Source organism: Pan troglodytes, chromosome 9 (assembly GCF_028858775.2).
Source record: "Pan troglodytes isolate AG18354 chromosome 9, NHGRI_mPanTro3-v2.0_pri, whole genome shotgun sequence".
In the NCBI taxonomy this organism is placed as follows: Eukaryota; Metazoa; Chordata; class Mammalia; order Primates; family Hominidae; genus Pan; species Pan troglodytes.
The window spans coordinates 95,004,331-95,022,246 of NC_072407.2; the positions used below are offsets into that span (position 1 = coordinate 95,004,331).

Consider the following 17,916-nt stretch of genomic DNA (forward strand, 5'->3'; position numbering starts at 1 on the left):
AGTTACATACAAACTCCAAGAGCCAAAATGACTTTGGATTTCTCAAAAGCGACATGGAGGGATTGCTTATAATTTTTTACACAACCTAACTGTCAAAGAGGTATCAGGGTGAAGTAAAGACATGTTCAGCTATGCAAAGTCTCACAAGATTTCCTTCCTATAAACCCTTTTGGAGGAAGTAACTGTGGAATGCGTTCTAGTGAAATGAGAGAGTAAACCAAGAAATAGGCAGACAGGTGATACAGGAATCACCAGATCCAACACAGGACAGCAGGAAAGCAGGGCCAGAGGACAACATTCAGGGTGAAGCCAGTCAGAGGGCCTCAGGAGAGACTAATTCAGGGGATGAAAATACAGGGAAGCAGAGGCAACTAAACTCGGAGAGACCGGGTTGGTGAAGAGTTTCTAGTTAAATTAACAATCAATATTCAGAAATAAGCAAGCAAAAACACTGGACATTTTTTAACTCCAGGGAAAACCAGTTATGCATGAATATAAAAATACAATCGAGCTTACTACATGGCTTAGCTGCAAATAACGTTTCATTGTCATCATAATGCAAACACTGCATTGACTTAACCAAAATTATAATACTATAATATATTGTGAGATAGGGGCATCACAAGAGGTGTTCCTATGTGGTGAGGCTGAAGGTTTGAAATAAAAAAAAGCATAGTGGAAAGCTAATAGAAAATGCCTAACACTAAAATAATCACACAAATAGTCAAATACTATGGAAGGAAATATTGAAATACCAAAAGGGATAACCAGGTTACTTTGGAGGAAGTGTAAATGGGAGAGAAGACTGCTAGTGGACAAAATAAAACTTGTAGAACTGCCTTCCTCTTTACTATGTGCATGTATATCTGTAATTTAAAAAAACAAATCTTACAGTTTTTTTTAAAGGAGGGAAGAAAAAACACCCTTACTAGTTATTCATCCCTTCCATCTCAAGAGATAATGCATCTCGAGAGGTCGATAATGCCTCTTTCCACATCTGATATTTCATATTCTCTGTAGTGAGGATATTATATTACTACCAATTTCTGCATGATGGGCTTATGAGGGGAGAAAGTGAAAAAAATGCAAAAATCAGGATCGGACCAGGGGAGCTGGGCAAAGGCTGGAATTCCTTCCATTTCCCTGTGCCTTTGCCAATCTGGGGTTCATTTGAGTTGACAAATATCCTTTTACCTGCTCTCCCCTCATTCCCTCTCTGGGTGGGATTTCAGTACTTGGCTAAGGAGAAGGGGCACACGAGATAGGACAGTGACTCAGGAAAAGAGGTAGCATGGTATCAATAGTAAACCACTCCTGTCTGGAGGCATCTGCCTTGTGCAGTAATAGTGCCGGGGAGAAAACATCTTCCTCCCCATCTTGGGTTCTGCTCTTGAAATCTGTCCCTTGGGTGGGTCTTACAGTTCTCACTAGCATTCATGTATGTGGTTAATTAGGTGAATTTTTGTGGGCTAGCAGGAAATCCCAACTGTAACTTGGCATTTTTGTGGCAAGATGTTTCAAGCAATCAATTTGCTAACCACCTTTGGAATTTGGGCCCTTCCTATGATACGGTTCAACAAAGAATTAGGAGGACATGTTATAGCTGAGTCCAAGCACTCAGCCCTAGCAGTGGCATCCATGGCTCATGAGGTCCTCTGTTTCCCCAGGCTATCAGTGTACCTGTCTCTCACAGTTTACGGGGAGAAACTGTGAATCTGAGATTACAGCCTGCTTCCCAAACCCCTGCCGGAATGGAGGATCCTGCGATCCAATAGGAAACACTTTCATCTGCAATTGTAAAGCTGGGCTCACTGGAGTCACGTAAGTGAGATTACATAAGTGTCTTTCTCTACACTGTTCTTTATTGCTACAACAAACCAGTAAACAACTAATGAGGGTAAAATATTTACCACTAATAGTACAGGCAAAGGGTTAACATCTGCACGATACATATAAGGAGTGCTTTACAGGTGACTAAAATGTTAATAGGAATTATCTCTGGGTAGTAGGGTCATGAGTAATTCCTATTTTCTACTTTATGTTTCCCTATATCTTCAAAATTGTGTATGATTACTATGTAGTCTGTAACTAGGGAGAAAAGAAAGTCATCTAGGCCACCTAATATTTCTATTATAATTCGGAGGCAGACATACTACCCATTTCCGCAGAATCCATTAACTGGACTCTACGGCCTATTGTTTTTTGATCATTCTGAGATACTGAAACTTACCTTCCCTTTGCAAACCTTTCTTTCATAAGAAAGAAACAAAATTAAATATTTGCCAAAAGGAAAGAGACCGTTTTAAATTCCTAGTAAAATGCCACTTTCAGCCATCCTTGATCGTTTTAGAAGTACATGTATGTAATCTCAAGCAAGTGATATTCTAATTACAGATCAGTCTTACGTATTCATTAGAGCAAATCTCCCGAGGACTTTACCAGGAAATACTTAACTGATTTTGAATCGTTGGATGTAATTTAAAGTAATAAAGCGGCATTTATTTTTAAATACTCTGTGATTCTGACTAATTTCCGGCTGACCTCACCTCTATCTGTTCAAATTAAGTTTCGTTTGGCTACATTTTAAAAGGTAGATTACCAAAAATATAGGTGATTGGACCTTTTAAATATCAGAAAAATTGCTGAAATAGAGAAAAGTGAAAAAGGTCTATGTTCTCAAATGATACTAAGCTAAGAAAGAATAAGACTGAAACACTTGCCTTATAATTATACTCAAAGTGAGTCATGGATTGCTTTAAAGAGAATAAAATTGATTTAATTATTTTTCATTAGAATACTTTAGTCATTCTTCCTGAAACTCTACATGAGTATTAGCCTTTAACATAAGCACAGAATGTTGAAGACATGTAGCCCTTCACCCACCCACCTGCAGCCCCCAGCTTCCCAGAGGGACCAAAAATTACTGTAGCCATTAGAGGAAAATGTCAGAACCAAAGACTTTCCTCTGGGGAAAACCTATAACCGATATATAGATTCACAGCTCTTTGTCTGCAATTCTACAATCCCAAAAGCTCTGAGAACTTAAAGGGTTTGGAGTATGTTAGTGGCAAACTAATTTGGTGGCAAAACCTGTTCAAAACTGTTTTGAGGCTCTTTCTACTCTTTATTTCTCTCATTTAGTGTGAATATCCATATGTTTCACTGCAGAAACACTGGTATTTTTGATTATGGGATACTACGGCCAGCACCAATTTCTGTGAGGGGGAGGAGTATTTTACATAATGTGAAAGATATGTGCTGCATGTCCTTGCTAAAACTGCACAATTTTAAATTCTGAGATGCATCTGCTTCCGCGGATTTGGAGTCCAGTACCTTTTCAATAGCATCTGTTATTCTTTCTCTTTCTCCTCCTCTCCTCTCCCACCTCAGTCTCTTCCTTTCCCCCAACCCAGGTAGGAAAGGAAGACCTGGGAGAGATTGGGTTGGGAGGAACACCTTAAGGCAAGGTGATGACTTGGGGACCACAGTGGCCACAGAAATGCCTAAATTAGCTCCCCCTCCCCCCCCCCACCAACCATCTTTGTCCTGCTTCATCTGTACCCTTTAGGTGCATCGTTTTCTTTTAAAGATGTCTGTGTTTTCTCGAGCTCCCGTATACCAACGTGTGTGCACTGGTCCTGACGGTGGGGAGGGGCTTCTGTGTCGCCGCAGGTGTGAGGAGGACATCAATGAGTGCGAACGAGAGGAGTGTGAGAACGGAGGCTCCTGCGTGAACGTGTTCGGCTCCTTCCTCTGCAACTGCACGCCGGGCTACGTGGGCCAGTACTGCGGGCTGCGCCCCGTGGTGGTACCCAATATCCAGGCTGGCCACTCCTACGTGGGGAAGGAGGAGCTCATCGGCATCGCCGTGGTCCTCTTCGTCATCTTCATCCTGGTGGTTCTCTTCATAGTCTTCCGCAAGAAGGTCTTCCGCAAGAACTACTCCCGCAACAACATCACGCTAGTGCAGGACCCGGCCACCGCCGCCCTGCTCAACAAGAGCAATGGCATCCCGTTCCGGAACCTGCGCGGCAGTGGGGACGGCCGCAACGTCTACCAGGAGGTGGGGCCCCCGCAGGTCCCCGTGCGCCCCATGGCCTACACACCCTGCTTCCAGAGTGACTCCAGGAGCAACCTGGATAAGATCGTGGACGGGCTGGGAGGCGAGCACCAGGAAATGACCACGTTTCACCCTGAGTCGCCCCGCATCCTGACAGCCCGGCGGGGCGTGGTCGTGTGCAGTGTGGCCCCCAACCTCCCCGCCGTGTCACCCTGCCGCTCCGACTGCGACTCCATCCGGAAGAATGGCTGGGACGCGGGAACTGAGAGTGAGTAGGAAGTGGTAATGCTCACCCCTCGGTGCTTACAGGGAACCTGCAGGGGCGCTGTGCGAGGACGCTACGGGAAGGGAGAGAGACCCCGCGTGCAGAGCATTCGCTATGACATGTGCTGATGTCGAATGTGCACACCAGCTCTGGAAAATTGTCCTGGTTCTGGTTCCCATTTACAAATGGGAGAAATGAAGCTCAGAGAGGGTAACATCATGAGCCCAAGGTCAGGCAGCTAGTAAGAGGCAGTCAGTACCCCAACTCAAGTCTTCCAGGCTCCAAAACCCATCCTCTTCTCACAATAGCGGGCCACTGGTCAAAGTGCAAAAGAAAAGAAGAAAGTATACTAGTTATTGTGTATAAATTATAATAGTGTGTGTGTGTCTGGGCCTATGTACAAAGTGCAAAAAGCCACTTGAGTGATGTCCAGAAGTGTGCTCTGGAAGGCTGGAAGAAGAGAGTATTTCCAGTCTTAGAATGAAGACTTGAGAGAAGCAGAGGGACACTTCAATTGGACCATGATGAGTTAAAAAGTCTGGGGAAAGGAGAATATTCCACCGTAGGGGGACCCATGTGATCAGAAGAAAAGCAAGTCATTTCTTCCTGGCTGGAATGTAGAGACCATGAAACAAGAGGGGGATCCACAAGGCAGAAAGGTGGTCTGGGCCAGATGGAGGTGTTTGCCTCTTCACTTGGCCTCACACAGCAACACAGGGAAGAGCCACAGGTGCAAAAGTCCTGGGGTGGGAAGGAGCTTGGTGTGTAGAAGAACACAGAGGAGGTCGGTGCAGTTGGAGCTTGCGAGCACCAGAGAACGGATACATATTAACAGCAGCACTATTGCAGGTTTTTAAGTAAGTGACTGGCATGATCTAATTTACATTTTTTAAAGCTGGCTCTGGCTGATCCTAGGAGAAGAAATTGAACAGGCTTTCTTCCCAAAAAGGGAAGAAAGCAGAGAGCCAGTAAGGTACTCTCTGTGAACATCTCTGTGAGAGATTGTTTTCCCTGCTGTAGTGTCCATCACAAGGAGACTAAAGGAAGCTTTGCTGTAACCTATGACTTAATCAGGACAAATGGCTTTGTATCGCAGTAGCAGCTGTGTCCTAGGTAGCCTAGAAAGCTATGGTTATAGTACTGTGGCATATGCTGAGGGAGAAGGAGGAAACAGGAAGGTTTCAGATGGAGCTAGAGACCATGGGCAGCCAGGGAGATAAAGGTTTTCTTCATGGAGGAAGGGGATATTCCTACTGATATCTTTAAGCATGAGTAAGATTTCAGTAGGAAACTTTGGAGATGCCCTCCCAGGAACAGGAAGCAGCTCAGTGTAGAGGACAAGTAAAGGGTTACCCGAGAGATGTCTGGCTCTGTTGTTCAGGTGAGAGGTCAAGGTTAGAAGTGAAAGTTTGAACAACATCTGCGTGTAGGATGGTGGACTCTGTAGGAGGGTGAACTCACCAAGGGAACAAGAACAGAAAGGATGGTCAAACCAGGCCTCCAAAAGAACCCTGGAGATGACTACATGTGGGCTTTGGGCAGAAGGGGGGAAGCCAGGCAAGGAGACAAACACTTGCCAACAAAGAGGAGGGAAAAGGAGAGGACCCCTGTGCAGAAGCCAAGAGAATGTCAGTAAGGTCATCAGTGTTGAATGCTGTGAAACCGCCAAGGAGGACACAGGCTAAAATAGATGTATAGTGAGCTTGATGACGAGAGGAGTCAGCATCTCAAGAGCTTCTCAGTAGAGCCATCAAGGCAGAAGCCAGAATGCAAGGGTTGAGAACCAAGAGGTTTGATGAGAAAGTCAGGGCAGCAGGTGAATGTGAAGCACACTGCTGTGTGTTGCATCATCTCCTTAAACCATCATAGTGCCCCCATGTTGGTACCATTACCAGGCCATCATTCCACGGAGGAAAAAACTCCCTTCAATGGGTGAAATACACACCTGAAGGCACCTAACTAGCAAAAGGAGAAGTTAGGATTAAAACCTGTGCTCTTACCAGCACTGTTCTTGGGAGCTTTGGCAGGAAGGAGGGTGAGCGGTATTAGAGGAAGAGGATTTCTTGGTGATAACAGAGGGCCAAGAATGAATTCTTTCTATTCTAGTGCTGCCCCAACATGCTATCTGCTGATTGTCTTTCTGTAGACACATGTATTTTAAGCAGTTGCCCTTGAATTTCAGCCGTAAATATACTCCCTCTCAAATTATCTGTTGAGTTAGACTCCACTGTAATCTTGCCAATCCACTAGCTAATAGGCTCTTTTTTATTTAGCAATAAAAAAGGGGGGAGTTAATAAATGAAGGAGTGGAGAAAGGAGTTTTATGCTCAGCACTTCATTCACCAGAGTGGATTATTTGTCATTTCCTTCCTTGTGTTCAGGGCTAAGCTTGTGCACACCTTGTGGTTTTCTGAAGCTCATCGTCATATTTTCTGCAACATGGCTGTTAGGAGGTGAATGTCTCCCTGGCATATCTCTCCACTTACATCGGTCGTTTAGCCAACTCCTGTGGCCTCAGCCTCTGACAGCAGATGCAGAGCCACCATGCCTGTTCCTGACACCACCCTTTTTGGAAGAAACGTGATTTCTGTGGCCACGGAGAGGAACAAATGTTCCCTTAATCACAAGTCTGTATCTCTTTGTACCATTGCGTTACATGATGATTTGCACCTCTTCCTGGTGATCACTGCCCTCACTCCTTGCTGATGTGACAGCTTTATTTCCAGAATTCACCTCAGGCCAAAACTCACATTTCCCCCCAAAGTATTGTTGGGTTGTATTGAATACATTTCCTTCTTTGTTAAGCAAGGCAGAGTTAGCTGGTGAGACAATTTCTGGGCTACTAATTCATTTTGCACTTGACAACCTCAAGATATAGGCTGTTTTTATTGCTTCCTTTAGTCCATCAAATAAGAAAGTAGCCCTGGTGTGTGTGTGTGTGTGTGTGTGTGTGTGCACGCATGTGCATCTGTGTGTTTCTGACTGTCTTTGTACGGTAAAGAAGGAGGACATATGTGGTTAAGGGCATATCCACACCACTGCCAGCCCTCCTACCTGACACAGGGTGCAGAACATGGTCACTCCCAAAAATGATACAATGCTGCCCTCTAGAAGGCAAAGCTGAAAATTCCGCTTACTGTCCAGAGATGGAAGTTAGGATAAATGTAAAGGCATTCTTGCCTATAAAATATTTATATCCCATTTTAAAAGTTATCTCATTTAACCTGGTGTTGACACCTCATCAGTTCATGTAAATGATGTAAATTAACTCTGAATGGCAAAGAGCAATGCAGCCACTTCATCCCCATTTCACTCTTCACTCAGTTGCTTCACTTTGAGGAAGGAACAGCTACTTTTGGCTGTCAGCTGTTTGGAAGCTCATTTACTATGGGCTAAGGGTTTCGAATCCATAATGTAAATCACTTGATTGACAGACCTTTGCCCCCAGTGGCACAGTCAATTTTCTACTGTGGAGCTAAATTATTTTCTCTAAGCAAATGAAAGTGCCTCGAGAAGTGAACTAGCTGGGAGGGGGTGGGTGGGACTGGAAATAGGCACAAGGTAACCAGTGTAATTTCTGCTTTCTCTTTCACTGTCCATGAAGACAAAGGGGTTGATGACCCGGGAGAAGTGACCTGCTTTGCAGGTAGTAATAAAGGCAGCAACTCTGAAGTTCAGTCCCTCAGCTCCTTCCAGTCAGATTCTGGTGACGACAATGGTAAGAAGTCATCAGATTTGTTCGGAGCGGGTGGGTTCTGCTTCCTGTTCTGGAAGACCATGGTTGGGAGGAGGGTGGTGAAACTGGCTTTGTTTCTCAACCTGTTCATGGGCTTTTGAGCGTGTTCACCAGGTCCCTGGTTTACTCCATTGTTGGGTGTCATTGCCAAAGGAGCCCCCATTGAGCTGTAGCTGTGAGCAGGCCCAGAGATCTGTATCAGGGGTTGATGAAGTTACCCTGGGCCTCCAGTAGTGAGTCCTCTTTTATTTGGTTTGTGGTGGAACTACTTCATCCCAAATGATATTCTCTAGCAGACAGAGTAATTTCTTTCTTTTTTTATTTTACCAGTGATCTCTTCCCTCTTCACTGTACATCCAACATCCCCATCATTAGAAATTAGTTCAGAGACAAAAACCTTCTTATAGAACCAGTGGAATCTTCATTCAATTGAATCCCCCTTATAATCATTTGGGTTATGGGCTGTTGGAGAATTTATTAAAAACTGTGAAGCAGCTCCTTAGAAAAATGCACATACACCCAAAATGTTGCATGCAATTTCTCATGGTTCACAGACTTTGTTGACACTCCAAAGCTGCTACCTCTACCTCTTGTGAACTTATGCTTATGGAGAGGGTGCTAATGTTGGACTGGGTTTTCTGAGCTGAGGAACCAGCTTCGGAGGATGGGTTGTTCTCCCCAGGGCAGGGGAGGGAAGCAGGAACAGTCATAAAACAGTGAGTGTTTTCAACCTGCTGGGTAAACTAAGAATAATTTCAAACAGTCATCTACAGAGACAAGCAGCCTTACCTTAGGTCATTTTCCCATTTGTCAGCAACTAGCAACAAATGGATACTTATTAATTTATGTAATCATTCAATCTATAAATCCTTGCTGAATTTTTTTGCATGTGCTGAGTCCTTTTCCCAGAGTACAAAATGAGAAAGGCATAGCCCTTGCCTTCAAGGCAAATACAGAAACAGGTGAGCTCCAAGACCATAGAAGCAGTCATGGAAGTAAAAGAGCCTATTTTCATCACCACTTTCAAATGATGGCACTTCTGAGAAGTGCAGATGCCTTCAGTGTATCTGTCTACTGGGACAACAAATCACCTAACAGTGGATTTTTTCTGACCATTATCGGAAGGTCAAAGACACACTCCCAGATCTGTCTGCCTTGATGTATCCTCTTTTCCTCCTCCCTAGCCAGAAGAAAAGCTGTGGCTAGTTTGCACTTTATATAGAAATACCTAAGAATATAGAGTCCAGACTCCAGGCAGCAGCTCCAACAATGATGCCTAGTTAACTGTTCTCATGGGCTCTTCTGCTGTGTGCACCCTGAGGATCACACTCTTGCCCTTTTAGGGTTAACCTTCCAAGTTGGTCCCAAATGAGGCAGGTGGTGTTAGGAACTTTCATCAAATTGGTTTTAAGCCTGATCACCTCTCCACAAGCCGTTGTACTGAGCATTAAGGCAACCCATATAGACCACAGATATCTCCTTCTCTATTCTAATTATTCGAGAGGCCAAATGCTGACTTCTGTCCACACTTTACTGGTGGGAGCTAGGCCTTGGGTCGTTCTGGGCTGTCAGTGGCATTATGTGACCGTGAAGCCATCAACCCTGCAAAGGTTATCCTCTATCACTGGCATTTGGTTCAGAGCAGCATGACTGACCAACAAATAATTATCCCCGGAAATAGTGAGGTCTTCCTCTGAGAGCCTTTGGGAGTTGTTAATGATAAATTAGCAAGAGCTTGATGAGCCACTGCCTTCCTAAATTGATTTTGCTGAGTCATGAGGGGTGACTTTATGACTCAGCAATCATGACCTATCCTGCCTTTCAGGAGGACTGGCGTTGGATTTGCTGCCATTTATCTTCCATTCCACAAATCCCAGGACCCTCTAGATAAAGGCGTCCACTGATACACTCCCTGACAGATTGTGGGGAGGCTTTGGGTGTTTGCATGCCGCACCTTCATTGTTGCTGTTGTTGTTGTTGTTAAAATAAGGTGTGTTTAAAATATACAACTAACCTGAAGCTGTCCTTCCCCTCCCTCCAACTTCTTTTCCTGACCACAAGCCTCCATAGTGACTGTCATTCAGCTTGTCAACAATGTAGTTGACACTATAGAGAATGAAGGTATTTACTTTTTTTCTTCCATAGCATTTCTTGAAATTTTGCTTCCTTGTTACTTTTGACTAGGAGTGATTTTAATGGATTGGCCACAGAGGGGGCAATAAACAGCTGGTTTCTGATGAGATGTGGGATATTTATGGATCTGTTTTAAAATTAAAAAAAAAAAAACCCAGTTCATAATTTGTAAAAAATATATAAGGTACACTCTTTATAAAATCCCTTTCAAGAAAAGAGCACCCAATTAGTTGCAATCCAGATTAATACTAAATTTATCTTTATATTCAACATGTGTTCATTGAGCACCTATTATGAGCTGGGAATCCTTAAGAAATCATTCACAGCTGCAATATTATGGATACTTATTTCAACCACGTAACTTTTATTAGTAACTTAATAAAATCAGGGCCTGGCATAAATGTGATTTATCTGTTTTGTTTTGCTTTGTTTTTTTCCTAAATAACAATGGGAAGAAATAAAAAAGGCTAAACTTAGTCGTAGCCCACAGGCCTTTAGGAGCATGTTTTTAAAAGTCATCTCAAATGTTCTGTTTTATCCCTCTTCACATGGTTTGGACTGTCAGTTTTACTTTTCACTTTGTATTTAAACAGTGTCTGTCATGGACCAAGGACAGAACTACAACCGAGGTGACTGTGCCGCAACCCTAGCATAACTTTGTGTGTGTGTGTTTTGAATTGCTGAGTTCATTCTTACCCTGTTCCTGTGCCTCTGCCCTGATCTGAATTTTGCATGTCTCAGGTGTCTCGTGCGCTCAGTATTGGAGGTGAAAGCTCCACCAGCATTCCCCTCCTAGCCTCATCCTCTGTGCGTGTGTTTCACCCATTTGCCTGCACGCCTTCCTGCCTCCTGTGGTCCACAGCACAGCTGATGGACCTCTCTGCAAGCATGTTGCCAGTCTGGCTCTGCAATAGCATGTGGCTAGGAAGAGGGAGTGGGGACAGTACTCAGGGGTCCTGGAGCTGTCTCCTCGGCGTGCCCTCGCTCTTCGTCTCATGGCATGGCTGAGTGTGAGGCTCTGCAGCAACCAGGCATCAACCTGTCAGAGTTGCCATCGCCTTGTTCTCCGCAGGCCAAAGCATGGCTGGCCCCATAGACCCTTGTAAGAAGCTTCTTAGGGTTTCTTGGATGCTAAAAATTGCATGTCAGGTCCCTTCCCTGCTCCTTTCCCAGCGAAGCGCCAACTCCAGTCTGGAGGAAATTAACTGTCATGGTTTTTCCCTTGCAGCCTATCACTGGGACACCTCTGATTGGATGCCAGGGGCCCGCCTGTCGGACATAGAGGAAGTGCCCAACTATGAGAACCAGGATGGAGGGTCTGCACACCAGGGGAGCACACAGGAGCTGGAGAGCGATTACTACCTGGGTGGTTATGACATTGACAGTGAATACCCACCCCCTCATGAAGAGGAGTTCTTGAGTCAGGACCAGCTGCCTCCTCCTCTCCCGGAGGACTTCCCAGACCAATATGAGGCCCTGCCACCCTCCCAGCCTGTCTCCCTGGCCAGCACACTGAGCCCAGACTGCAGGAGAAGGCCCCAGTTTCATCCTAGCCAGTATCTCCCTCCTCACCCATTCCCCAACGAAACGGATTTGGTGGGCCCGCCTGCCAGCTGTGAATTTAGTACTTTTGCTGTGAGCATGAACCAGGGCACAGAGCCCACAGGCCCAGCAGACAGCGTGTCTCTGTCCTTGCACAATTCCAGAGGCACCTCATCCTCGGATGTGTCTGCCAACTGCGGCTTTGACGATTCCGAAGTAGCCATGAGTGACTACGAGAGCGTGGGAGAGCTCAGCCTTGCCAGCCTTCACATTCCCTTTGTGGAGACTCAGCACCAGACTCAAGTGTAGACATCACATCTTGGGTACTTCACCCTGTTTGTTACAGAAAAGTGGAAGCAGATTGGCTGGGCTTCTGTCCCAGTGGAGCGTTGTCTGTGGAATGAGAAGGGAATACTGTATTTTTCCACTAGAAACTTCTTCACAAGTCATACTGTCCCAACAAGCAAGCTTGATTCCAGTTGGGTGAAAATGAAAGGCTCAGAAATTGTTTTTGAGAGGTGACTGGTAATCCTTGATGTAGGTACCTATGTTCACAGCTAAAAATGCAAAGAGGGAAAAATTATTTCACCCACTAAGTTATACAGCCAGTCTCGTGTGGCTTTGTGCAGTATTGTGCCCTGGAAAGTGTTACAGCATCAGTCCTTGCAGTATTAAAAACTGGCAACAATCAAAGAGGCATTGTTGCATGTAATTTTGAGCCAATGAAATGAAAATAGTAGTAATGATTGTTGGAAAAGTTAGTCTCTTAGGCGAAAGAGAAGAGAAACAAATATTATTAAACAAACCAGAAAATGGGCTGAAGCCTTTTAAATCAACTCTATTTTTTTGATAAGCTGCCCAATTTTCAGCTATAAAATTAGGCTTGAATAACATGTTTAGTATGCTCAGTTATTTCTGTTTGTTTGTGTTAAGCATCCAATCTAATATAGTTGGGTTTTATGATCTTCGAGAAAGGTATCAATGAAGAGCAACATGAGGCTTTTTGGGTTCCATTTGGTGGGTGGGGGAGGAAGTTAAAGTTGTTTGAACATTAGAAAGGATGTGATTATCTGGTTGGTTTTGTGTTTTCTGGTAAATATTCCAGTTGGTAAATCTAACATTGCTACAGAAGTTGGCTTTGTTCATATAGCTTCTCTACAATTAGATATTTTTAGAAGTTTAAGCAAAACTCACAAATTCAGGGGGAAAAAAAGAAAAAACGATACCTTCAAAGTTTGCGGCCTAGATAATCACAATTCTTCATAATGCAGAGGAAAGGTGTCTGTTATTCTAAATCGGTAGCGTCACCATTATAAATACAATTATGTTAAGAAAAGAGGAAAGTAGACTAGTTATTGTGTATAAATTATAATTGTGTGTGTGTGTCTGGGCCTATGTACAAATATGTGCTTGCACTCAGTAAGGCTGCTCTTGAGGAAAGCTAATGTGAAGGTTTTGGGAAATGGACCATGTTGAAAATTCTGCCGGCGAGCGTGGCATACCTTTCAATTTCTCTGATCTCTATGGTGTTAGAGAAACATCAAATGCCATATTTTACTCTGGTTCAGTTAACTTTATTTTGGTACTGCCAATAAAGCAAAATTGTGCTTTTTTTTTTTTTTCCTCAAGACAGAGTCTTGCTCTGTCACCCAGGCTAGAGTGCAATGGCATGATCTCAGCTCACTGCAATCTCCACCTCCTGGATTCAAGCAATTCTCCTGCCTCAGCCTCCCAGGTTGCTGGGGTTACAGGTGTGTGCCACCACGCCTGGCTAATTTTTTGTATTTTTAGTAGAGATGGGGTTTCACCATGTTGGCCAGGCTGGTCTCAAACTCCTGACCTCGTAATCCACCTGCCGTGGCCTCCCAAAGTGCTGGGATTACAGGCATGAGCCACCGTGCCCAGCCCAAAACTGTGCTTTTTAAAAACAGTATTTTGTTATAATTTTCCAGAACTTACCTCTGTTTTAAAAGTGTGTAATGTTTGATTACACCCTGGGATTCCCTTCTCATCTGTGGGCTTTGGCCATGATTTCCAAAATTAACAGGAGAATCATTCCACTGGAAATATAACAATCCAGTCCTCAAAACTGAAAGTTGACAGGTTGAGGGACTTTCCTTTTTTGCTTCAATCAGATTACGGCCGCCTGTGCAGTGGCCATGGTAAATATATGCATATTTGCACTATCTGCTTAATGAGCAAATCTGTGTCCACAGTTTCTGATGACATATGGCATTGGTGTGTAAATTGTACTGTCCCTAGTCTGTGCATTATTCACTCAGACATATTTTTAGTTATTTCAATTGCGTTTAATCCCCTTACTTCTTTTTTATGAGTCAGTGTTTCTGAATGTTTATGCAAAAAAAAAAAAAATCCTTTTTCATTCCCAAACTTTCTAAGTAAGTGGATACACTTCACAAGTTTTTCAGCCTTTCTCTTCCTGTCTCTTGGTCAGACCTACTCATGGAGGTATTATCCACACTGTGGTCTTGAAATAAATGAATTTCACTAAGGCTGCTTTCGAGAACAAAGTCTTTGGTATTTTTCTTATGTAAGAAGCACGTTTGCAAGAATCATGGAAAAAAATGACAAACTAATGGCCTAGAATAGAGTGACTGCTACACTTTAAGTAATGCAATGACATAAAAACCATCAAAGTAAAACCAACATTTCATTTCTTGCCCCCAGGAAATACTAGAATGAGATTAATGCTGATGAGTCCCTACTGCTTACACAGCATCTCTTTGAGGGAGAATGCCTGACTGACACAGTAATGAAAGAATAAATAGATCCTAATGCAGTCATGAAGCCACTGAAGAAAATTGTGCCCACCCTTTGCTGTGACCTATATAAAATATCTCTTTCTTTGGGATATCATCCCCTGATTTTCTGCAGAATAGCTCTGCAGCTAAATATATACCAGGCAAGCATGTATTGTGTTTTGATTTATTATCTTTAAACACATGATATCTCTTCACTTTTTGGAAAGTTAGATTTCTCTGTAGATTATGAAATGCTTTGCAGTCAGGCCGAGATGCTACTAGGTGGGGATGCTCACTAATTCAAAAAAGCTGGAAGAATCCTATTTGCTAGTCCAAACTCCTTATTTTATCAAAGAGGAAACATACCCAGAGAGGGAAAGAGACTTGCCCAAGCCCACAGAGGAAGTTAATTCGCTTAACAAGGAGTAGAACCCATCCATCCGGCCAATATTCTTTTTGCATCATATTGTTCACCCCTACACTGCCTTGAGCATGGGAGTCACCTGGTTCTGATGGACCCTCTGACTTCCACCATTCCTTCTTTGGAATATGCTATAAAAGAAAATTCATGGAGAATATTTTTCTGAAGGCCTCATGATCTTATGTTTCCTTGCAGTCCCCCTAGGGAGAGGGGTTATAGAATTCATACATTTCTGTAGACATTCATCGAAATGCTGCTTTTGCCAAATGAATGTTTGTATAATAGGGATGAAATGATAATTACAGAGTTCAGCTCAGACCAGTCATCAGTTGTAGTGAAACTTTGATTATACTGTTACCTACTGGTTGCATTTTTGGTTTTGGTTTTGCATTTTTTTCTTCCCACAAACACTGGCTACTCTTTGTCCTACCCCCTCCACCATGATGAACCATGTGGAAACTATTTAAATCAATTAATGTCTTTCTCATTTTTCGAACATGTATGTGCCACCTCCTGGAAGCCATTTCCCATAATCTGTTGTAGGCACTTTACTAGTATTGCACACATTCTGGTTAGGTTGAGAATAGCTAGACTCTTGGTGCTCGTCATATAGTAAGCAAGAACTTGGGAGTAATAAAAGGTGAATAAAGTGCATGCTTCATTTATTCCCTTTCCTCTATGAATATTTTGCTGCTGCGTTCTAGTCTATGCCAGCTTTCCATGTACCCTTGGCCTGCCTATTCATGAAATGCCATATAAAAGACTTAGGAACATGAGTAGGTGGTCCATGCTTTGAGGTTCATCCAATTAGGGAATCAATGTGAAAGCCTGGAAAGGGAACTAGTTTCTGGGATTTGCCTGGAACTTCCCTTGGACATTACTAGCACATTCTGGAAAAAAAGCAAGTTGAACATATCTACCATCAGTCCTCTCCTACTTACTTCCCACCCCACCCTATCCACTACCCCCACTGATGCTATGTTTGCATCATCAAAGTCAGGGGAATTGAGAAAAGAGATTATCAAAATAAATTATTAAAATCCAGAAAACAGTTTTATGTGAAGTAATTCAGGAAGATCTAGTGTTCATTTTGCATGGATTGTCCAGATAATTGGCTCTTCACTCCGCTGCCTTCCCAGTGCACAGGTATTGCTAAAGTGGTTAGGCTTTAATGTTTTATGTTTTTAGTTTCAAACTATGGGAAATGGAGATTTGAAGAGGCATTTATTCCTTGTCATCATTTTGTGTGCTCTGTGAGAAGGTGGTTATATGTTTTTGCTGGTTTGTGTCCCACAGTGTTCAACTGCACATTATTCTGATGAAAATCCACAATGTCTTTGAGCTTCTGGTTGTGTAATGCTGGGGTTTAAAGTCACCATTTGTGGGTTTGGCATCAATTAATATTTAGCCAACTGGCTAAGAGATAGGAAAAGAATATGATATTTCTTTCCTTATGTAATAATGAAAAGCAATAATTACAAGTAGGTAATAATACACAAAGGCCATAATTAGTCTCTTCTAGTGTTTAGAATGCACTTGAGAATCGTAGAGTCATTTGGAGCGTGTTTGGACCAATTAGTATGTACTGTAGTACCCTTCTGGCAAACAAATACCTGAATTGCTACTATTTAACAATCTTATGAGCCCACACTACTGCATTTTGGGAGTGGCAAATGTGTTTGGAAATGGAAGCAGTTCTTTTTAAGCACTGTATCAGAGAGATTGTCTTGTACATTTGCCTGTTGCAAACAGGCTGGTTTGTAAAAGATGTATGTTTTGGTGTTTGAAATGTTTATAAAATTGTATATAAATGGTTTCAATTTTCCAGGCTTTTGTAGATACTATATTTGATGCCTATCAGGATGCTTTAATTTGGGGGGTCGAATATAATTGTAAGTCATCCACGCTGTTGGTCTGCAAACTTTTGAGGTAACTACACACACACACACACACACAGAAGGATTTTAGATTTGAAAATGATGTTTTTTACTCATTTCAAAATGTACTGTAACCTTTCTTTGGTTCTTACTGTTTTCATTTAACTTTCTCTGTTTTCAAGAAAAATTGTCTTTATTGACATTTGTAAAAAAGAATGTGTTTTGCCCAGTTATTAAGTATTTTATTTTTATGCAATTTCAGAATCACAATGAGGTATGTCATTTCTTCATATACATGCACATTCACCTCAACTTGCACACACATCACACACCAAACCTTATGCAAAGGGGAAAGCTAACACTTAGAGTGGATTTTGTCCCTTAAGGAAATGGATTGTTCCTGCATATATTGCTGGTGGCAGTATTCAGTCTTGTGTTCTTTTTCTAAAAAAAAAAGAAAAGAAAAGAAAAAAAAAACAAAAGCAAACAAAAAAAAAGACAGCCAAAAAAAAGAAACAACAACAACAAAAAAAACACAACAGTGTACAGGTTTGTAACTGCCAAAATTTGATGGTTAAAACAAGTTTTCAAGTAAAAAGAAAAAAATGAAACTAGCAATTGTGTTGACTCTTTTTAAGTGTTTCCTTTTCTTTGTCTTTAGTTCATTGCTCGCATGGTATTTAGAGGGTGTATTCCACAGGGCATGGTAGAAAGACGTGGTACAGAGCAAAAAAGCTCTTTAGCCCTAGTCTACCTCTCAAAGAGAGGGGTCTCTGGTCTGAAAGGGACATTTTAGTTTTGTTGTGTTAGTGTGGCTTCCCCAACCCCCTGAGACTTTTTACCTCCAGAAAAACTTCTATCTGTCCTGGTACACATGTTGAAATCTTACGTAACTTCTTACTGAGCACACGCCTTGTGAGATTTTTCCCTGGTGGGAAAATTGAAAAGAGTGCTGGAGGCTTGAACAAATAAAGATCATCGAGTCCTACATCTGTGGAAATCTAAGCACATCCCCACCTCTTCTAGACAGCAGCTCCAGCACTCCTCTCCCTCAAAAATAAATAAATAAATAAATAAGGTTTTTTCCAAAAGTTTTCCAAAGGTTTGGGGCACAATTGAG

At 42.7% G+C, this 17,916-nt stretch overlaps 1 protein-coding gene across 6 annotated transcripts in view; it reads left to right on the top strand.

Annotated features, from left to right (window-relative positions):
- FAT3 (FAT atypical cadherin 3) overlaps nt 1-17,410 on the top strand; it is a 677,141-nt gene extending 659,731 nt beyond the window's left edge. For 3 of the 6 annotated variants that reach the window (XM_016921780.4, XM_009423966.5, XM_054662603.2), the window contains 6 exons: nt 1,668-1,821; nt 3,673-4,328; nt 7,930-8,043; nt 10,123-10,182; nt 10,788-10,823; nt 11,423-17,410. In XM_016921780.4, coding sequence (XP_016777269.4) covers nt 1,668-1,821; nt 3,673-4,328; nt 7,930-8,043; nt 10,123-10,182; nt 10,788-10,823; nt 11,423-12,045 — 1,643 coding nt within the window. In that variant the 3' untranslated portion in view covers nt 12,046-17,410. The remainder of the gene's footprint in view (nt 1-1,667; nt 1,822-3,672; nt 4,329-7,929; nt 8,044-10,122; nt 10,183-10,787; nt 10,824-11,422) is intronic. The other 3 variants (XM_054662604.2, XM_054662605.2, XM_054662602.2) reach the window with 2 other exon arrangements.
- Nucleotides 17,411-17,916: the final 506 nt, after the last annotated feature.